The sequence below is a fragment of the Phytophthora infestans genome, genomic scaffold (assembly GCF_000142945.1).
Source record: "Phytophthora infestans T30-4 supercont1.3 genomic scaffold, whole genome shotgun sequence".
Classification (NCBI taxonomy): domain Eukaryota; phylum Oomycota; class Peronosporomycetes; order Peronosporales; family Peronosporaceae; genus Phytophthora; species Phytophthora infestans.
Genome location: NW_003303756.1, coordinates 1,644,385 through 1,665,813, shown reverse-complemented (window position 1 = coordinate 1,665,813; position 21,429 = coordinate 1,644,385). Strand labels below are relative to the sequence as shown.

The window sequence follows — 21,429 nt, the reverse complement described above, 5'->3', positions numbered from 1 at the left end:
TATGGCAGACTCGGTGGCGTCCGACTCAGTTATCACTTGAAGAATTGGCATGACACCCGCAATCGGCTCCGTTTCCGCATTCACGGGTCGATAGTCACTGGTCTGGCGAAACTCGTCCTTGCCTGGCTTCTTGATCGGTAGAGCAGGGCGCGCCCACCGACTTAAGCCGTTCTCGAATATCCATCCGAGACGGACCAACTCATCGTTAAACTCCTGCAGAAATTTCCGTATGGTACACTCTCGGTTTACACCGAAATGGCGTAGCACCCTTCTTCAGTCGAATTCCCAATGGCGGGACCTTCGCAGGTGGGTCGAGTCCAAGTCGGATCCTCCATACATCGTACATACACACAATAGTTCGTAGTTTGCCTTCTTTGTCTGCTGGAAAGCCGTTCTCAATCGCTGTCACGATCATGCCTTCAACAGCTTGGCGAACCTCCTCAACAGGTGTACAACTCGCTTCGAAAGCTTCTTCAACTGGTATTGGGTCGTCATCATCCGCTGAGGTCTTCTCAGCCAACTGCTCCAACTGCCGATAAATACTGATGCCAAGATCAGTGAGTATAGCTTCGCCCATGATGAATTCTTCTTCATACGAGACTGTACTCACGAGATGCCCTGTACCCAGTATTGTTGTGGCTACAAAAATGCTAGTTAGCCTGGCGATCTGAGCCTGAATAACTGATTCGGGCTTTATCACTTATGCGAGGGCGGAGGGCTCAATTTGGGCCGGGTTTGTTGATAGCGCTGCGACGGGTTCTTTCGAGAATACAAACTGGCAGTATACGGATCAGCAGCAAGAAAAATGTAGACCAAGATAAAAGAGGGATCGGCTGGACCTCATATAGTGAATAATGGTGGTAATGCTTGCGTTTACTATGGCAAGCCATTACTATCAAAATATACTGCGAAAGGTAAAACTTCAAACTTCAAACGATAAGACATTGGGGTGAACCCGTCAAAGTGAGTACGATCGACGAGCGCGTAGCTGACGACGGCCCCGGACATGCACGAAACCCGGATGGGGTGGCTGCAGAGCGGTGGTGGATAAAAAGTGGTTGGTCACCGTCCATTCGCCTCCATCCGCCTTTTGTTTATTTGGCCTCATTCGCGAATCTGCCTCGGAGACAACAAGCACCTCGAAATGCTACCACTACCGTGCTTGAGATTTGGCGCCCATGTAGTCATATCTCGATCTTGTGAGATTGACACCTCGGTAGTCTCGCCTACTTCTGTGCGGACGCTAACTCGAAGCTCACACAATTTACATACACCGACTTCAACATTGGCAGTCGTCCATTCGTCCACCCAGCTGTGGGCTGAAGATTGAGACTAGCCCCAACACAGCCGAAGTCCGCCCCCAAGCGTGTTTTGTGTCAAGATCCTGAACGAAGCGCTACACGACACCAAAGTCTCCCTTGGCTGACTCCTGAAACCAGGAGCACGTATCAAGCTCACTCAAGTTGTGCATCAACTAGAGCTAGGCCAAGTTGCTGTCAAGGCTCCGGCCCACGACGCCAATGAGTCTACCATGCCAGAGTTGCCACGTCGACGGTCGCTAGTCTGATCAGGGTGTATAAATGCAACAAGTCCTCAACAAGGATCAAGCCACCGTGTCTGGCACCATGATGTCGATTGTGAAGCCATTCAAAGGAGTGGAAGCTGTGTGAGCCTCCACATATATGCTCGTCCTCATTTTTATCTGGTAAGCCACCTTATGGATGTGCCGGCCAGCGTGGGGGCTGTTCGCGGTTGCAATTGCGTCTACAGCAGTGATTGCAGTAGCACCAAGTTGCAGGCATTGCTCCATATCACACTAGGACCTGCCACTGATGATGTGATCTCTGCCACGGATTATGTGTTGGCGGTGCTGTGTTGTGACTCGTACACCTTCTGGCAGTGTTGACTCAAGCCTGTGCCCGGCTACTAAATCAAGAAGAAGGCGGTGATGGCACATCTAATAGCACTGGAGAAGCTCACCGAAGACATGTGACACTGGAATATAACAAAACTAGCAAGTTTTTTTATCACTTACGCTAGTTTCTTGATAAATTGTAAAGTGGTCTTGCTAGGGAAAGATCTTAATTGGACGGACACTTCGATCTCTACTGACAGATACACCAGGGCTTAGAATAGCCACTATGTCACTAGGTAAATATCCTTTGTCGAGAGCCTGCCCATTTGAAAGAGGATCCACCGAATCATTGATAATTGAATCCGGTCTCTCACAAAAAGTGAAGTTATGTAGTCTACCGGTCCCAATTATTACTCTTCCAACATGATTTAGCTTCACTTGTAGTGGCCGGCGTGAGATTCTCTATTTTGTAGTCATCAGGCGAAATGTTTGCTCTATCTTAATTTGCAGCTGGCTGACGTAGAATTTGTAGGCGTCATTGGTCGAATTGTCTCGATGACAACCGGAAAATGGAGTGATCAAGTTCTCACGTTAAATGAGACCACCCAAAACAAAATGATACTTACGAACCTAAGTACGAATCGCGATTTAAGCACTCTAAACGAAAGCGGGGCGTCTCTTGAGTAGGGATTGATATTCAAAGGTTTTTTTAAACTAATATATTAGTTGATATTACCAAAATTTCAACTAATAGCTGACTATTAGTTTGAAAAAGGCGCCAAAACAAGCTTATATTAGTGATAATAATAACGAAGTATTAATATGTCGACTACCAATATTATTTGGGTTCTGTGTGGACCACAAGAGGTCCTCATAGGCTACCAGGTTGATAACCAGCATCCATGCGGCGGATCTCTTCCCGATTGTGCTTCAAGAGCACCTGCATCTCAGCGCGACGATTGTCCGTTCGGGTCCGCAGGCTGCTCATTACGATGCCGCCAGTAGTAAAAACGCGCTCTTGAAACGCGTTCGATGGCGATCTTCCCAACCAGACGCGCGCCAGTGCCGCAATAGATGGGAACAGAGTGGATCCAATCTCCCGAAACCAGCGCAGGATATCGACGTGCTTACAGACAGCCTCGACATTCCAGCAGTAGACCCCTTCGCGTCGAACCATCAGCATAGGTGTGAGACTGTCCATGGCTCTAGTAGGTTTAGGAGCTTGGTGCAGCACCACGGAGACCCAGTCCACAGAATCTTGCAGCCATTTCTCCAGGATCTTGTCCGCTTGGTCGTGTAGTGGTGATAGCGACGTGGCTCCAGCATTGGTCATTGGGACAGCTGCTCCGCAGATCGTCGTATCGTCCTCAGCACTTGGGACGAGATTCAGATTTGGCAGCGTATTGGTGGTTTCGCTTTGAGTGGCCCCACGCGAAGCTTGGCTTTGTGCGCAGTACACTTCGCGATGCGCGTCACGGAGCAACCGTTTTCCTGACGCAATAATGGAATCGGCGGCAACTACTTCCGTTGTTTCAACATCTCTGCTGGCAGCATCATGCTGGAAGGGCGCCAAACGCTCCGCTAGAGTCCCATTATCGTACAGTTCATTGCTGCAGATGTGGTGGACACCACGTCCACAAGCAACACAAGGTGCGGTCGTCGTAAGCTCCTCAGAGGAGCAGTCGGCGTTGGCACATTTCATCGTAGGAGGGGAGGGCAGGCTGCAAAGCGAGGGGGGGCTCTTGATTGCTGGAAAGATTAAAAACGAGGCAAATTAGTATGTATGAGGTCCTTTAGGTCGGTCCTGAGCGACGAACCTTCGCGATCGCCTTCATTGTATTCGAGAGCGGTCCTGTGCGACGAACCGCATCATGCTCGATAGATGGTGCAACAAGTGTCTGGGTATGATCATGAGGGTAAGGCGGGGAGTACTGCCGCCACCAGCGCCAGGAACCAGACTGTGTTGGTCGATAAGGAAATGCCATTCTATAATCAGATAGTAGTAGGGTATTAATATCTGATCGAAATTAAAACATAAGACGATATTACCATTTGTTTTCCTTTGAGAATAAACTAATAACGCTAATATTAGTTTAATATTAGTTTGTTATTAATATTTACTTCACTATTACTATAAGTCAAGTTACTATCAATCTCTAATATTTTTTCATTTTAAAAAGTCAAGTGTTATTTGAAAGCCCTTGTTAAAAGCAATTGAATAAGGGTAGTTTTACAGTTTTTTCGATTAAAGTTTACAGTAAATGTCAGTTTCGGTTAAGTGCGAAAATCAATTGGCCAACTTTAAGCTCGATTATCTCGATAGCTCTAAATGGTTCGTAAGTATCATTTTGTTTGACGCAGTCTTAAATGTAAACGTATCACCGATAACGTATTTACAATTTGGTAGGTTTTCAACGAGTCTAGATACACTCGTTTTACTGGAAGCACGCACGTCGTTTGCTCCTCCACGAGCAGCAACACACATAATATGAATCTACAGATATGATCTCACACGGCCTGAACATTTACACCCACTCCTTGATAACGGCCAGAGAAGTAAGAGAAAACGTTCCCGGTTTCTTTAGATGATGGTGCCTTGATTCGTACCAACATTCCATCGACGCACCCAATACAACCGCTAATAACATCATGGGAACTACAAAGTGTGAAATTAGCTGCAGCCCAAAATAATTTACGGTTGGTCTTTGGAAAGTTCATATCCAACGTCCTACCTGATAGAATAGTGGTAATAGCTAAGTGGATAAGACGGTAAATCGATGCCACACTGATCTCCGCAATATTGCGAATATCTAAAGTAGGATCCCCCCGCTAGCCATCGAAGCAGACAGTGTAGCACAATTTCTGGGGCAGTGGGTTCGACACCCGATACGATCGAGCGAGATTCATCGACACATATATCATTCCCCAGTAGTGACAGCAGATTATTGAGTGACGCGACATTCATGCGATAAGTTTGATAAAACACGGCCTCGGTCTCCAATTGATCAACTCGGTCAGCCCACAGAACAGCTTCAAAAAAATAATTAATGAAACGCTAGCGTTTCTTAAAATAGATCTTAATAATAAAGTAGGACTTTTTGTATAAAATGTTGCTTTTACTACTATTTCCTTTGTTTATATACGTAGCCGAGCCGCTGCTTCATAATCCATTTTTATTAGTGCGGTAAGCTTAGAGCGTCCAAGTTCTCATCACAGTATGGGTACCGGAGCCACAGCGATATTTATCCTGCAGCAAAAAGTGCCAACGACTTACGCTTTAAACAATATTTAAATGTGGTTAATACATGATCGCCGGAAATTGCATGGTTCAATGAGTTGAAGCCGTGACACTACATCTAGCTCATTCCTGCTCTTGGGTTTCATGATGAGCTCGGCTCCGGACCACACGAGAAGCTTATTATAAGATGCTGTTTGTAACGCGAATCACATGTAGATGTAATGGAGTTTAAGACACTGTGTAGTGTTTGAAAAACTCCTAATAGAGGATACGATGTTATTTCCTTTGTTCTGGTGTGCAGGTCCAGAGGTGACGGCTTATATAAAATCACTAGTATTTGGTGTCTAACATGAGTCGTTGCGCAACTTTAGTAATGTTTGCACGAGCACAAGCAATTAAGCCGGTTTTGCAACTCCACAAGACGACAAATGGCCGCATACATGAAACCGAGCTGATTTTAGCCAATGGAAAGCGGTTGCTGTACTCGGGCGGATTTTAATCGTCGTTGTCTGCATTCGATCACGAAATGTTTTATGTAATTAGATTACGTGCCCAAACTTCGTAATCCCCGCCTGATCCGGAAAGGCAAAACCAGTACATGTATTTGAATAGCAAGTTGGTCGTGAGTTACGGCGGTTGGTTTAGTGCATATTCCTGAAAAATTGCGATATTTCGAGCGAATTATTTCAATATGAAAATTTATGGTAGCATCTGAGTAGTGCCAAGGTACTGCGACCCTTTTTGAAACTGATTCGATAAGCCTGGCTTGAGTGGACGAGTATGTGATTTCACGTCGACACGTACCATGGATTCCAACTACCAAGGTAAAACTTTTGAGGCTGCTCCTATCTAGTAAAATCGAAAGCCGTTTTGTGCAATTTGTAGCATACTGTACCCATTTGATGTTTTAATTTGGACCTAAGGAACTTCCAAACCAGCACTATATGCAGCACAACGATGCCATTTTTTAATTATTTAATTACGCGTACAGGGGCGTTTGGTACTTCAAAGGCGGTAGGCAGTGCAATACAGCTATACGCTTTCTTTGCTAACCTCTTCTCGCTGGTTCAGCAGCATATTTACTACACTGCTGGTTGGAATAGGCACAGGCTCAGAGCAATTCTGAACGATTGGAACATGTTCTGAACATGCTCCAAACCAGCACTAGTCAGAATCCGTGTTATTATCCAATTTAAAATTGGTAGGAAGCGCTATCATTTTTTTCTCGAAACAAAACTTCGTCCCTCTGGAACAAATACGTCGATACGTACAGACACACCGCCCCATCGATCTCGTACGAGTTGCCCGTGTACGCCAACAATCCCGTTTGCTCGTCCACTTTAAACACGTACATGTCGTCCGATGCCTGGTTCGCCACGATGAGCCAATCTTCGTATATGGTAAATCCTCGAGGTGTACGACCACGCGTGCTCTCCCAGCCGAGCGATGTCAACGTACCATCCGACTCATTGATCGCATAGATTGCGATCGAGTTGTGACCGCGGTTCGACACGTACACGAACTTGCCGTTCTTCGATAGGTGGATGTCGGCGGCTGTGCTGGTGCTCGTAAAATCTTTTGGTAGACTCGTGATGTTCTGGATCGCAGGACTCTCCAGCAGAGACTTCTGGTGGCTGATCCTGTACACGCCGACAGTGTTGGAGAGCTCGTCCGTGATGTACAGAAAGTCTCCGCTCGTACTCAACACCGAGTGGCGTGGTCCGGATCCGGGCGGACGATTGACGGTCTCGAGTTTCTTCAGTGTCTGTTTAGTTGTATCCAGCTCATACTGTAGCAAGGTGTCGCCTCCAAGGTCAAAAACAACCACGTGGTTGGAGTTGGGCAGCCACCTCGTACTGTGGATGTGACCCGTAGCCTGTTGGTCCATGACGATTCGGCTTCCATTCGGGAATGCCTCGTAGTATGTCTCTGGAGCCACACTACCGTTCTCGTATAGCGGGACCAGCGAGAGACTACCAGCATAGTTAGCGACAGTAACGAAGTCCTCGTTCGGGCTGAGAGTGATGTGAGCTGGAGATCCGCCCAACATCTGCTGCGTGTTGAGGAGATCGAGCTTGCCGTTAGCATTCAACGTCATCGCCGACACATACCCGATACCTGTCGCACGGTTAAGAGCATAGATCAAAGGCTTGCCGTCGTATTTCTTGCTGGTCGCTTCTTTTAGATAGGTGGGGTTAGTTTCCCCCGTCGCAAAGCTGAGCGGTGTGACTGCCCATTGCGTGAGAGAGCCGTCGTTAGTGTTCAACTTGTAAGTGTAGATGCCCTTCGCTGGGTCGGTGTTCTGCGTGGCAGCGAATAAAAGCGGCTGTGCTTTCTGTGCGGAACCAACCGTGACACCGGTTGCAGCAGCAGCAAGGAAAAGCATAAAACTTGGAAGGTGCATGGCTCTGCTTGGTGCTTCGAGTTTCTTGGGGATAATTAGAATGTGCGCGGGGATGCTAGCAGTGCACAGGGCTGTCGAACTGGCCTCTGTCCAAAGCGATATGATGAATGGCCTACACGTAGTTGTATGGACCGGCACATGCGGCTTACTGGTCGAATAGTCGTCATCATGCACTGCAGATTAGTGGAACAGAGGAAGATGAATGCGACCATTGACTTCTTTCGAAGAAGTTCTTTGTAGACCTAGAAGTCTTCACTATAGTGAAGACTCTTCACTACAAAGACTCTTTACTGAAGACTTTTCAGTCGTGGTGCTACAGATCTCGACTGAGACTGAGTCCTTGACCTTCAAGTTGACGTCAACTGCATTCTGTTTTAGATGTTAAACGACTTGAAGTCGAAGTGACAAAGTTGCTGCAAATCCAAGCAGCACTTATGTTGCGCCAAGATCCAAAGTTCAACCACTGACAAAATCTCACTGACGTGACGTCAGTGACGTCACTGGCGATCAGTTTATCTTTCGCCTTGCTCGCCCGTATCCGGATATGAGCGGCCCCACCATCGCCTTCATCGACTGCTCCGCCGGCATTGCGGGTGATATGCTCCTGGGCGCGCTGATAGATGCCGTACGTCTCAACTTCACTATTCTTCACTCGTATTTGTAGTGTTAAAAAATGTGTCATTCGTGTGTCATTCGTAGGGTGCTCCACTAGACGAGATCAAGCGCGGCCTCGAGTCGCTACATGGTATCAAAGGTGAATGGGAGCTCAGTACCAAAAGAGTGTGGAAGGGACCTGGTAGTATTGCTGGCACCAAGGCAGATGTAGGATCCATCTACCAGCATAAAGAGGCTGGAGCGCCCACACCCAGTCACGCTCTGCAGCATGACCACGGACATGAACACGGTCATAGTCACAGTCATGGACATAGCCACACGCACAGCCATGGCCATGACGATACACACACTCACGAGGAGGAGGCTTTGGTCGAGATGAGCCATGATCACTCACATGACCACGATCATGATCATGACCACGAACATACGCACGAACATGTTCACGGCGGGGAGGAAGGAGAGCCCATGCGTAATTTGGACGACATTAAAGCTCTTATTGCCGAGAGTGAGCTATCAGACTGGGCGAAGGAAAAGAGCGTCGCTGTGTTCACGTTGCTGGCTCAGGCGGAGGCTCATACGCACGGCACGTCACTGGAGGAGATTCATTTCCACGAAGTGGGGGCGATTGACAGCATTGTCGACACCATTGGCTCGGTGATCGCATTGGATCTGCTTGGTGTACGTGAAGTACACGCCTCATTCTTGCCATTTTCTTCGGGAATGGTCAAGTGTATGCACGGAGTCCTTCCCGTTCCTCCACCTGCTACGTTCCGGTTGATGATTGGCGTCCCTGTGTGTCCTGCTCCCAAGGGGTAAGTTCTACTCTCTACAGAAGTCACTATTATTGAAGCACTTATAGTGTTCTACTCGTTACAGAGCCAAGGGGGAGCTGGTGACGCCAACAGGTATCAGTCTTGTGAAGGCGTTGGCGTCCACGTTTGGCGAGCCACCAGCGTTCATTCCGACGCATACTGGCGTTGGGGCTGGTACGAAAGACTTTCCGGAACATGCCAACATTGTCCGGATTGCAATTGGAACGAAGATCGACCCTATGGCAACTCAAAAGAGCTACGTCAATCCTGCCGCTACCTTGAGGTCTGCCGAGTCTACCTCTTGTCTCTATACATCGGAGAGAGTCGTCGTTCTTGAGACCAACTTGGATGATTTGAACCCGCAGGTAATTGGCTACGTCTCGGAGCGACTGCTGTCGGAGCATCACGCACTTGACGTTTGGAAACAACCCATTCAGATGAAGAAGAACCGACCTGGCGTTTGCCTCAGGTACGATCGTAATATTGTTTTATATCACTCTCAAATCGACTAATCTAATGTACTACTTTATAATTTCTCAGTATTTTATGCCGCGCTGAACACGAGCGGGAGATTTTAGAGGCGATTTTTCGTGAGACTACAACGTTAGGTGTCCGTCGGTAAGTATTACTCTCTTCCTACTAGTACTATTTTCTTGTACTAACATATTTTTTGTGACGTAACGAAAAATAGTAATGTGATGGATCGTGTTTTTCTGTCTCGCAAGTTCATTCATGTGTCTGCTTTCGGGCGCTCTGTGGACGTAAAAGTAGCCTTTTTCGGCAACGAGGCTGTGACTTTTCATCCCGAGTTTGAGCATTGCAAGGCGATTGCGATGGAGCAGAACGTCCCTTTGCTTCAGGTGATCGACGAGGTGAAGGCTCTTGCACTTCCTCAATTAAAAACGCTAACATAAAAATGAGGGAACCTCAAAATTCCTTGTCGTCTTGCACGATCTATCTCTTCGCCATTTGCCAAATATTCTTGAGCTCGTGCATCCCTGCGCCATAGCAGAATGCAGCCAGACGCCCTGGAATGATCGACTGCACCAGGTTGGCAGTTAAGTAGGCGAACCAGGTATCGTACACGAGTATTTCACCATTGAACATGGCGTCTAGCGCCTTCTTGGCCGTGTCTTTTGCGTCGGCTGCAAGGCCCGGCAACGTCATACACACTGCCTTATCCAGATCCGCTGTCTTACTGAAATTCGTATTCACCGGTCCAGGACAGACACACGTGACGGTGACACCAGTCGATCTCAGTTCGTAGCTCAACGCTTGACTGAAGCTCGTCATAAACGCCTTGCTACTACCATACAGCGCAGCGGTGGGGACAGCGAGCGCCCCGGCAATGGAGCTGATGTTGAGCACACGGCCAACCTTACGCTCCACCATTTGTGGCACGATAGCGCGAGTGAGTTTGACCATCGCGAGCATGTCCAAAGTCATGAGTTCGTCGATCTCTTTCTCTTTTAGCTCGATAAAATCTTTCGTCAGACAAGCTCCTGCGTTGTTTACGAGGATATCGATGACCAAATCCTTGTCTTTGACGAGTTTGATGAGCTTATTGATCCCGCCAGTCGTCGACAGGTCACAGACACACACCAGCACTTCGGTGGGGCGGTTCACCAGCTCAATCTCAGCGCGCATACGCTCCAATACCGTCTCGGTGCGTGCGGCCAATACAAGCGAATACTTTTGCTCCGACAGCAAGTAGCTCATCTCCCTGCCAAGTCCAGAAGACGCACCAGTTACCAGAGCATAGCGCTTGAGCTCGGGGGTTGTGGACTCGAAGTTCCAGAGATGGTAGCGAGTCAGAGCCAAGTCCAGACTCGCCATGATGAAGTACAGGAAGAGGAGAACGCGCACCACATACACGACACTTGACGCATTCACGAAGGTCAACGCAAGGACCAGCACTCCCGTCAGGTGTGCAGGCTTCCACACCACATTCACGCGCTCTCGACGTCTCGCCGCCGACATATTGCAACAGAACAGGGTTCTGGACTGGGGATAAATTGGTCGGGAAAAAACCGTTTATACCACCCACCCACCCCGAGAGTTTGCAGGAAGGGTTTATTGAGGATTATTAAAATAACCATCCACCCATCATGTTCTAGTCCACCCATCAGTCATTCACCCGCCCACTATCCCTCTCCTCTATCAATCCAGATTTATCAATCTCTAGTCCATCCATCAAATGGCATATCGCCTCGAGCTCCAGAACTTGGTCGAGGTCCAATCAGGTATCACTCTTCAATTTCCTTGCTTCAGCACAGGGGGCGACGGGCCGAAGAACTGTGAACGATCGCATCAAAACCCCGACGTACTTTTGTACAGTGCACTGCAGTCGTTGATTGGGCGCTTAGTATGGTATAGGGGGCGTAAAGCCACGGCATTCTGCAATGGTCAATCCGCAAACACTGTTTGCATCGATAGACCTGCACATCCCACCCTGCTGTGCAGAGCAAAATCACTACTGTGAAGTTTGTGAATTAAGAGTGTCAACTTTGGTAATTTCATATATTAGAAGTTTGTAAGGATTTAGAAAACAAATATTTAAGTAACTACATTCTATTAATAGATTTAGCAATATACAAAATCGTCGCTCTGATTGCTCGTCCCGGTGTCCTCTTCCTCATCTTCCTCTACAAACACCCGTAGTAAGTCTTCCAGATTCGAGTAGCGCTTAATGTCTTCATCACAAATATTCTTCGCATTGAAGAAAATATGTACTAGCTTCTCCACCCGATCAGGCGCCAACCGGTTGCGTAGTTTAGAGTGAATGAAGGCGTGAGCCGAGAAGTTGCGCTCCGACGCAGCGCTAGAAGCCGCGCAGCGAAACAGACGCAGCGCTATGTCCTGCAGCAAAGGGAGATTATTCAGTCCACACCAGAAGTCGAAAAGCGGGATCTTGCGCTCACAGAGTAGGCCCCATTGTCGTGGTTGCGTTACTTTCAGATCTCGGACATGCCGATGATAAGCTGACAACTCCACGATCACTGCGTCCGCTTTCTCCTCATCATGCCATTGTACAACAAAATCCTCGACAGCGCTGCGAAGAGAAGCATCCATGTCAATCCCAGCATAGCGTGGGTCTAACAGGTACGCAATGCCGTGAGCATCTCCGTAGATAAACTCAAATCGCGAGCTGACGAGCGCATCCACGCTCTTGTACTCGGCTGCAGTGAGTCCTGTAGCTTTTAGCTCGTTCGGTAGGTCGACAAAAACTTGGTACACCTCCGAAACTGGTGTGACGTTCTTCTCAAACAACTTCAGCGCCTTCGAAATTGGCTTAAGGATGGCGATAGCCTTCTTTAAGCGAGGCACAAATTCAGCCGATGTCACTAGAGTATGGACGCCACGGCGGGTCTTTTTTTGTTTTTTTGTCTTCGCCTTCAGGAATCCGCGGGCTGACACACGAGAGAATAGTATGGCCTCTGCAGCCAGTACAGTCTCGAAGCACTTCAGCAGGGATCCCCATCTTGTGTCTCCTGGCTTAGCGAGAACCTGTAGATCTTTCTCTTCAAGCTGTGCTGAAAGCTCTGCCCACGCTTTGTGATTCTTCTTGAAGAAGGTAACCATTTCCTTACATCCACTCTGCAACGTATCCATCCATTTTACCTTTTTTACGATGTCCTTGACTAGTAAATGTAGGCCGTGGCAGACGCAGCCGTGGAAGAAAGTTTTGGGAAACTTGTTTTGCAAAGTTTCCCAAGTGGCCTTGTTCGCGTTAGTATTATCTGTCACCACGGCGCCGACCTCGAGAAAATCGTATTTGGCAATAACTCGCTCAATGTCCGCTGCCAAAAACTCGGCATCGTGCGCTTGAGTACCGGTGTAGACGCTCTCAAAAAAAAACGTGTACTCCCCGCAAACGACGACATAGTTCACAACAGCAAGGCCATTGATGTCTGTCCATCCTCCGTGACCAAGGTCACAATTTTCCCATCCAGAGCGACTTTGAGCATCTTGATTGACTTGCTGTACGCACGATCGAGAAACACTGTAGCTAGCTGCTCGGGACTTGGGACTTTGACGTCTGGGTGTAGTAGCTGAAGTGCTTCGAGAAAGCTAATATGTCCGATCCTATAGAAGGGCATACCCGTGCTGTACACCCACCATGCCAATCGATCTTGAAACTGCTTGGTGGTGTCGCTCTTCAGACGGGGTCGGAAAGTATCAGTAATTAGCGCTGTAGTCCTTTTAGCAGAGCAGCGCTTGGTCAGATGATGCTTGATACGCTCGACGTGGCTCCGACCGGTGGTTTGAAGCTGCTGGTTGCACTTTTTGCACCAGACACCACCTTGTGGATCCACATCCACATGGCTCCAGGCTGCGTCTGCTTTCCGACCGGGGCGAACAGTCAGATCCCTCTGCTCTATGACGACAGGAGGGTTCCCCGAGCTAGCTGGAATCGCGCCGGTCCGTAGCGACATGCTGCGTAGACTAGGCTTCAGAGGTCTTGAGGAGAGGGGAGAGTTTTGGAGAATGAGAGTCCGCAAAGAAGTCGAAAATTACTGCTGCGTGCAAAATAGAATGATTGGCTTGCACGGTGCAAGCCAATCATTCTGTTCGCCCAATTCATGGAGTAATTGCATCCAATTAAAAGAATTGGTGAAGGGATAGGTGCTAAAAATCCAATTATAACACCCACCCATGCTATTTAATAAATACCCCTGATATTTCAAGGTTTTGGGGTTTTCCAGAACCCTGCAACAGAATGAGTGGGACTTGAACTACAGTTCTCACTTGATTGATATGCAATGCATATCAATCAAGTGAGAACTGTAGTATATTATGCATATCGCAATATACAGATTCCGCAAAGGATTTGTGCGTAAAGATACAATAATTTATTAATTCACCTCATAGATGATATTCCTGTATAACTTGATATATCAGGAATTAGAGAACATGCGTGGTCAACGTGTCATTTTGGATCAAGCGATCGTCTGCTCAAGTGCTGGACAATGTTCGATCTGTTGACGTACAAGATCTACGGGGCGCCGGCCTACATGGTGGTGCCCTTTGTGATCCTGGTGATTGTGTATGTGGTGCTGGTAGTACGCTTCATTATGCACATGCGCGGACTCAATGTGAGCTTCACGGGGAAGAAGAAGAAGATGGCGCTGCTGTTGGGGCCACGCAACGCCGGCAAGACGAGCTTCTTCCATCTCATCCGCGACGGCGAACACGTGGACACTGTGAGCTCCATGAAGGACCAGACCTTCCGCTTCCTGGTGCACCCCAAGTACAACCCGGACAAGTTCGACGCAGAGCTCACGGTCGTCGACTACCCCGGCCATGAACGTCTTCGCTCGTAAGATACAATTATTCTATTATGTTTGCAATATTTTGACAAGTATTGTGTGATTATTGCAGACGTGTAGCGGAGTTTTTCCCTGTTACGGGATGCATCGCGTTCTTCGTGGATGCCAGCGACGTGCCGTCATTCCGTAAAGCTGCAGAGTACGTTGCTGTAATTGCAGCTGCAAATAAATCGTGTAGAAGTATTAATTGCGGTACTGTTGTGTAGATTTCTGTATGATATCTTTGCTAACAAGAAGGTAAACGACCAGACGCCTCCAATTATGGTGGTGTGTAACAAGAGCGAGGCTTCTGGAGCTGCCAGTCCGCTGGCGGTGCGTGACGCGTTGGAGAAGGAGCTGACGCAACTTAAGACCACGCGCTCGTCACTGGAGACGGAGGGAGACGACGACGAGCAGGATTTGTCGCAAGTGCCTGTTGGACGTGACGGAGCTGCGTTCGAATTCGATGTGGACTCGCCGTGCGAGATTTCGTTCGTCAAGTGCAGCGTCAAGGACGCCGACATCCACGACGTAGTGAGCTTCATCCAACAGCATTAGGACGGATCTGATAGGTAGATACTAGTACGTATCAAAAAACAGATTCTAGTGGTTTGATTGGAGTTTATTGGGCATGTTATTCCACCATGGTCTCTGGTCTATTGACCGATACTGTTTCCCAGCCCATAGAGTTGACCGGAGTACTTGGCTGCATTCTCGACGTTGCCTTCGAAGAAGACTTCGACCATCTTGAAGAACGTGGCAGCTGTGAGCAATGCGTCGGAACCAGCTTGGTGCATTATGCCTATTCTCTCCACTTTAAGGTCCTCGGCCAAGCGACTGAGTCCTCCCACCTTGTCGAAGTCCATACCCACGTGTTTCAAGTCGTACGTAGCAGGGAAGTACGTGTTCAATAGGTCAAAGAACGTTTCTTCTTCAGCTGGCAATGGGGCGCAAGTCAACACCTTGAGAAGGTAGCCAAAGTCCGAGGAGCCGTGGAACGAAACCCACTTGACGTGGTCGCCCAGTACGAGGCCTGAGGGCACTAAGAGTTCTCCAAATCGCGCCACTTCGATCCCTTGTTCTTCATGCTTTGCAAAGTCGATACCTGCCTGCTTGAGGATCTCGATCGAGTCTTGTGCGTACATGTCTTCGCTGAGACTGAACTTGAAGTTGAATTGCCATACAGGCAAGTCCTCCATGTATGAGCCGTCCTCATTGAAGAAGGCTACACCCAATTGGATGATACGTAGCAGGTCCACATTGCAGCGAAGCGTCTGGTATTGGTAGTCCGTGGAAGTCGTGAAGGAGCCAATGGGACGTGCCACTACACCTGGATACTCTGTGTCCATGGCGACGTAGCACCCCTTCGTCACTACCTCGCGAATCGTCTTCATAGTTTCCTCAAGGTTGGTTTCCCATACGTCCCGGATCTCCACGTCAGCGGGCATGGGGCGAGCTGACAGCATGATACTGAAAAGGGTTGTTCCGAACAGGGTACCTGAAGTTTAAAATGTCTGTATCTAGACAAGCAGACGTCGATAGACGGTAGGATATTTTCAGGAGAGACGACACGCGTCTGGAGAAGTAGATGTTTCTGGTGGATGGATCAACAAGAGCACGACACGATCTGTACACGCCGCGGAACGGAGCGTCACCTTGTCGCGCAGGTCACCTCGTCTTCTGGTTTGCCGAATTTGCTTCGTTAGAGATCGGACTTAATCGAAGCTTGTTTTCGACCAGTAAGAAATCAGAATCAGTTTGTTTTTCATTGAATCAACATGTTTTCTTTTTAGCCAATCGCACTGCGCAGAGCTATTGGCAATCGACCGTTGGCCACACACTGCCAAGCCAAGATGCTGTTGGCAGCTCGCGCTCGGCTGCTGCGAACTCCTGCCGCCCGTTGTGCCTCCATTGCAACTCGCTCTCTCAACAGCAATGTCACTGCCGCTTCCACACAATTAAACCGCCTCCAAGTGGCAAAATCCCGTGCATTCTCGACGGTTGACGGTCCCAAAGACGACGATGGAGAAGTCAAGGAAGAGCTCAGCCTAGAAGACGACGACGACCAGAACCAGCCAAACGATAGCGAAATGAGTCCTCTTGAACGTCTCATGCAGCATGCGCAGCAGTTTCAATTGGAGGCGGAACTGGACGATAACGACGATGACCAAGGCGATGACGCTACACCGGAACGCTCTGAAAGCGACGACATGTTTGCCAATGAATGGAATGCCATAAACGACAGCGCCAAGAGCAAATCCAACAGCGGAAGCTCTGGCGTCTTTAAGCGCAACACGTTCCGTCGTCGGGGGAACTCGGACCGTCACTGGAAACTCGGCCGACGTGCCGAAGGTCACGTCATCGGCAAGGACACGGACGAGATCGACTACGACGCCGAGCTGGAGAACGTCTGGGACGACGAGCAACTTAAACAACGTAAGTTCCACCAAGCTCTACGTCGTGAAGAGGACAAAGACCACATCTGCACCAACTGCGGGGAGCGTGGTCATCGTGCGAGGAACTGCCTGATCCCTCGCATCTGCTCCAACTGCGGCACCTTAGGCCACACTGCACGTCAATGCAGATACAGAAGAAACCCCGACTCAGTCGACGAGTTCTTACTGGAGGAAGAAGCATTCCAACAGAAGAGGAAGAAGAACCAGAAGCTCCGAAAGAAAGCCGCCAAGGCAGCAAACAACCCGAGCATGCCACGACTCAAAGAGTTGCCCACCAGTGACTTAAACAAGCGCAACGAGAGTCTCCGCCAAGAACTGGACGCTGAACTCGACGCGTACGCAGACATGCTAGAAGAACGAGACCGCAAGCGTAAGACGGACTAGGTAGACAAAAGAGAGGAAAAGGGTATTTGTTCAGCTAACTCCAATAACTCAGTTGCTCTCCCTAGTCGAGCATATCCTTTTACAGGCTCACGGTCGTCCCAAAGCCGCCTCCTCCGGGCGTATACAGCGTCAAGATCTCGCCTGGCGACACGTCCACCGTGTTCTTCCCGCCCAAGTTAACGGTGCGTCCTCCTTGGCGCTGAAGGACGTTGATACCGCGAGCGCCCGGCGCACCGCCTTCGAGTCCGTACGGCTGGAAGGCACGACGTTCCGAGAGGATACTCACCGTCATTCCCTCGAGGAACTCGATCTGACGCACCACTCCGTCGCCTCCACGGAACTTCCCAGCGCCACCGGATCCTTCACGCAGATGGAAGGCACGTAGCAACACAGGGAAGCGCTTCTCCAAGATCTCCGGGTCCGTGATTCGCGTGTTGGTCATGTGCGTGTGGATGCCGCTACGGCCGTTCCAGGACGGACCGGCACCGGCGCCACCGGCGATCGTCTCGTAGTATCCGCCCAACGTCGCACTACCGAACGTGAGGTTGTTCATACAGCCTTGAGACGCAGCACAGGCTCCAAACGCCTTGAGGATCACGTCGGTGATACGTTGACTGGTCAACACGTTGCCGCCCACCACAGCCGCATTGTCACTGGGGTTCAGAATACTCCCCTCCTTCGGGAAACGCACCTCAATAGGCGTCAGACAGCCTTGATTCAACGGCAAGTCTTCGCCTGGTAACAAGCAACGCAGACAGTAGATGATGGCGGAGTACGTCACGGCTGGCGGCGTGTTGACGTTGCCGAACACTTCCGGTCCCGTGCCGGCGAAGTCGAAAATTGCAGAGTTGGAGCGACGGTCGATCGAGATCTGCAGCGAGATCCTCGTGCCGTCGTCCATGAAGTCTTCGGCATGCACGACGCCAACTTCGGGAAGTTTTTTCTGCAGCGAAAACTCGTGCAACATGTTGCGTACTGCGATCTCCGCTGCTTGTTGGATGTAGTCCATGTAGGCCGTCACGACAGGCAGAGAATACTCGACACAGAGCTCGTGCATCAGCACTACTCCACGTTGATTAGCAGCCACTTGAGCGCGAAGATCGGAGAGATTATCACGCAAGTTACGCGTGCCGATACACGGGCGTCCTTGGTCGTCCACACGGTCTTTTTGTAAGAGGATGTCGGTGATCTCCTTCTCCCGGAACTCGCCCACCTTCCCGTCCACCAGCTTGAACGCCACGATAGCAGCGCCTTCTTCAGACAGCGTCTTGGACAGAGGAGGCATGGAACCGGGCGAGATGCCGCCGATATCAGCGTGATGTCCTCGACTGGCCACGAAGAACTCGATCTTACCGCTTGATCGGTCAAATACTGGTGTTATGACGGTAATATCCGGTAGATGCGAGCCTCCAGCAAGTTGAGGGTGGTTCGACACGAGGACGTCTCCATCATGAAGATCGTCGCCCCAGTATTTCAACTGATGACGCACAGCTTGCTGCATGGCACCCAAGTGGACAGGAAGATGCGGTGCGTTGGCGACAAGGCCGCCGTCAGGACCAAACAAAGCGCACGAGAAGTCCAGACGCTCCTTGATGTTCACAGACACCGACGTACGGGCCAATGTACGACCCATTTGCTCGGCAATACCCATGAACCGATGCGAGAACACCGACAGCTGAATAGGGTCGAGCGGGACATCTTCAGAGCGAACAACAGGCTGGTTCTCCGGTCCTGTAGCCTCCGTCGTAGAGACCAAGTACAGATCGCCGCTAGACATGATCTGTACTTCCCACTCAGGCTCCACTACCACCGTCGCGGTGCCCTGCATGATGATCGCTGGTCCTTTGTACTTGGCTCCTCGTCGTTCCAAAAGTTCTTCATGGAGATACACAGGGATCTCTTTCCACGCTTTATCCTTCTCAAAGTAGAACGGGGTCGTCGAGTGAGGCTTGCACGGCTCAACAATATCGCTGGTCGTAGTCTTTAACACGGGGTCTTTCAAGTCAGGAGACACCGTCGCACGCACACGGACGTCGTCGATGAGAATGGCTCGGTTCTGCAGCACAAAGCCGAACTCGCGCTGATACTTTTTGACGAAGCTGGCGTCGAAATCGAAGGCTGCGAGCGCATCAGCGCTCGTGGCAGGGGACTCACCTTTCGCACCCACAGGACCGCGAGTCATCACGGCATTGTCTGTGCCATCGTAACGCATGTTCAAAAAGTACTGCACCTGCACGTCTTCAGACTGGAATCCGTCACCGATTAACTCGTCCAAGGCTTCGTCCGCGATCTTCGTCAGACTCGCAACCAACGCCTGCTTACTATCAGCGTTGTATTCCGCTGAAGAAGGCAGCTGCTTGTCCACCACGCTGTCTGCCACACTCAAGCCGTACGCCGAGAGAATGCCACTATACCGATGGATATACACCTTCGACATCCCCAACGCCTTAGCGATCGAGCAAGCGTGTTGCGGGCCCGCACCTCCAAAGCATGCCAAGATGTGCGTACTGATGTCGTAGCCCTTATTCTGCGTCAGGTTACGGATAGGACGACACATGGCCTCGTTGGCTACACGCAGGAAGCCCGAGGCCACTTCTTCAAGCGTATACTGCGCGCCGTTAGCTCCAGATGAAGCGTTGATCTCGTTCGTCAGCTCCTCAAACGCTTTCTTGGATCCAGCCACATCCAACGGCTCGTCTTCGTTCGGACCGAAGATCTTGGGGAAGAAATCCGGCAGGATACGTCCTGTAACCAGGTTAGCATCCGTGACACTCAGGTAGCCATTCTTACGGTAACACACAGGTCCCGGATGAGCTCGAACGGACTCAGGGCCAACCAGGAACAGTCCGTTCTTGTAGAACAGTCGTGAGCCGCCTCCAGCTGCCACCGTCTGGATATCCAGTTGCGGTGCACGCACGGTAACATTCGCTGTCACACTTTCCAGGACGTGCTCGAATTTACCGTCAAAACGAGACACATCGGTCGAAGTTCCGCCCATATCGAAGCCGATAACTGCAGGTTGGACAGCAGACGCCTCAGGGGGGCGTGTGGTACGAGCATAGCCCACCACACCACCAGCAGGACCCGACAGGATGGCGCGATGGCCGTGGAAGTGCTTCATCCGTGCCAAGCCACCATCACTCTGCATAAAACTGATGTTCACCTGGTCCAATCCCTCGCCAAAGCCAGCACAGAATGAAGCCACGTATTTCTTGATCACAGGCGTCAGATAAGCGTCTGCGCACGTGGTGAAGCCACGCGGAACAGCCTTCACCATGGGCATGACCTCGGACGACAGCGACACTTGGGTGAAGCCCAGCTTGGTGGCGATGTCACGGACCTTCTCTTCGTGGCGAGGAAAAGTGTATGAGTGTAGTAACACAATGGCTACACTCTCCACGCCATCGTCACGTGCCGCTTGGAGCTGCTTCGTGAGGTCCTCGACGTCCAGATCTTTAATCACGCGGATGTAATCGCCACTAATTCCCTTCTCGTCGGTTGCAACGCGGTCTTTATCGTTGTTTATGAGCTGCAGACGCTCGTCCACTTCAATTACCGAGTCGTACAGAGTCTGTAATGAGATGTAATAACTTATATCAGTACATTGAAAAAAAGATGACTCGACCATTTTAAACTGACGTCGGGCATGTGGATCTCCAGATCGAAGATCTTGGGACGGGACTGGTTGCCGATGTACAGCAGATCGTGGAAGCCTTTCGTGGTGACGAGCACGGTGCGCTCTCCGTTGCGCTCTAGCAGCGCGTTGGTGGCTACAGTTGTGCCCATGCGGATACTCTGGATCTTGGACGTGTCTACAGGCTGATCGCGAGGGTGCGGGACGCCCGTCATGAGCTCCAACACGCGACGGATTCCCTCTCTAATTGCATCGTTAGTATTGGCTTAAATCATGTTTATTGTTAATGCATTAAACGACGTACCGAGGCGCGTCCGGGTAGTTGGCCGGATCTTCCGACAGCAGCTTAATGACTTTGGGTACGACGTCCACGACGCTCCCCTGGGCGTCCAACACGTCCATCTCGGCGTACACATCGGTGAATGTGCCGCCACGATCGATAGCGAAGCGGAACACGCGCATTTTCGACGACTCGGGGCTGGTCGGGAAGCTTGGGTGCGCAAAAAAACACAATGACAATCGAGCTGGTGACGCGCAAAAGCTAAACGGATCCTGATTGGCCAAATTTCTTGAGATGGGCACTAAATCATCATCACCGAACTTCGGTGTGTTTGGCCAACGCTGTGCTGGTTCCACCACCGAATACACACAACATGTAGAGTGACTCTACAAGTGTCTACACAAGAGTGATATTCTACAGTACTGAGGAGCTTTAAAAAAAA

At 50.0% G+C, this 21,429-nt stretch overlaps 7 protein-coding genes across 7 annotated transcripts; 4 read left to right on the top strand and 3 right to left on the bottom strand.

Annotated features, from left to right (window-relative positions):
* Nucleotides 1–6,637: 6,637 nt before the first annotated feature.
* Nucleotides 6,638–7,234, top strand: PITG_02350 (uncharacterized protein; the record flags this gene model as incomplete). Its single annotated transcript, XM_002907242.1, has 5 exons — nucleotides 6,638–6,674; nucleotides 6,717–6,838; nucleotides 6,893–6,951; nucleotides 7,016–7,077; nucleotides 7,131–7,234. 5 exons carry the CDS (start codon nucleotides 6,638–6,640, stop codon nucleotides 7,232–7,234), a joined length of 384 nt encoding a protein of 127 aa, XP_002907288.1.
* Nucleotides 7,235–8,041: 807 nt separating this feature from the next.
* Nucleotides 8,042–9,546, top strand: PITG_02349 (uncharacterized protein; the record flags this gene model as incomplete). The annotated part of the gene is made up of 4 exons (XM_002907241.1): nucleotides 8,042–8,122; nucleotides 8,197–8,924; nucleotides 8,989–9,393; nucleotides 9,465–9,546. The coding sequence occupies 4 exons, from the start codon at nucleotides 8,042–8,044 to the stop codon at nucleotides 9,544–9,546; spliced, it is 1,296 nt and encodes a 431-aa protein (XP_002907287.1).
* A 257-nt stretch (nucleotides 9,547–9,803) lies between these two features.
* Nucleotides 9,804–10,945, bottom strand: PITG_02348 (uncharacterized protein; the record flags this gene model as incomplete). Its single annotated transcript, XM_002907240.1, has 1 exon — nucleotides 9,804–10,945. The coding sequence occupies one exon, from the start codon at nucleotides 10,902–10,904 to the stop codon at nucleotides 9,879–9,881; it is 1,026 nt and encodes a 341-aa protein (XP_002907286.1).
* A 2,922-nt stretch (nucleotides 10,946–13,867) lies between these two features.
* On the top strand, nucleotides 13,868–15,462 carry PITG_02347 (uncharacterized protein; the record flags this gene model as incomplete). The annotated part of the gene is made up of 3 exons (XM_002907239.1): nucleotides 13,868–14,244; nucleotides 14,307–14,393; nucleotides 14,461–15,462. The coding sequence occupies 3 exons, from the start codon at nucleotides 13,895–13,897 to the stop codon at nucleotides 14,789–14,791; spliced, it is 768 nt and encodes a 255-aa protein (XP_002907285.1).
* On the bottom strand, nucleotides 15,050–15,699 carry PITG_02346 (CCR4-NOT transcription complex subunit 7; the record flags this gene model as incomplete). The annotated part of the gene is made up of 2 exons (XM_002907238.1): nucleotides 15,050–15,077; nucleotides 15,122–15,699. 2 exons carry the CDS (start codon nucleotides 15,697–15,699, stop codon nucleotides 15,050–15,052), a joined length of 606 nt encoding a protein of 201 aa, XP_002907284.1.
* Nucleotides 15,700–16,086: 387 nt separating this feature from the next.
* PITG_02345 (uncharacterized protein) lies at nucleotides 16,087–16,970 on the top strand (the record flags this gene model as incomplete). The annotated part of the gene is made up of 2 exons (XM_002907237.1): nucleotides 16,087–16,744; nucleotides 16,879–16,970. 2 exons carry the CDS (start codon nucleotides 16,087–16,089, stop codon nucleotides 16,968–16,970), a joined length of 750 nt encoding a protein of 249 aa, XP_002907283.1.
* A 391-nt stretch (nucleotides 16,971–17,361) lies between these two features.
* On the bottom strand, nucleotides 17,362–21,203 carry PITG_02344 (5-oxoprolinase; the record flags this gene model as incomplete). The annotated part of the gene is made up of 4 exons (XM_002907236.1): nucleotides 17,362–17,368; nucleotides 17,415–20,644; nucleotides 20,713–20,950; nucleotides 21,012–21,203. The coding sequence occupies 4 exons, from the start codon at nucleotides 21,167–21,169 to the stop codon at nucleotides 17,362–17,364; spliced, it is 3,633 nt and encodes a 1,210-aa protein (XP_002907282.1).
* Between the last annotated feature and the right edge of the window lie 226 nt (nucleotides 21,204–21,429).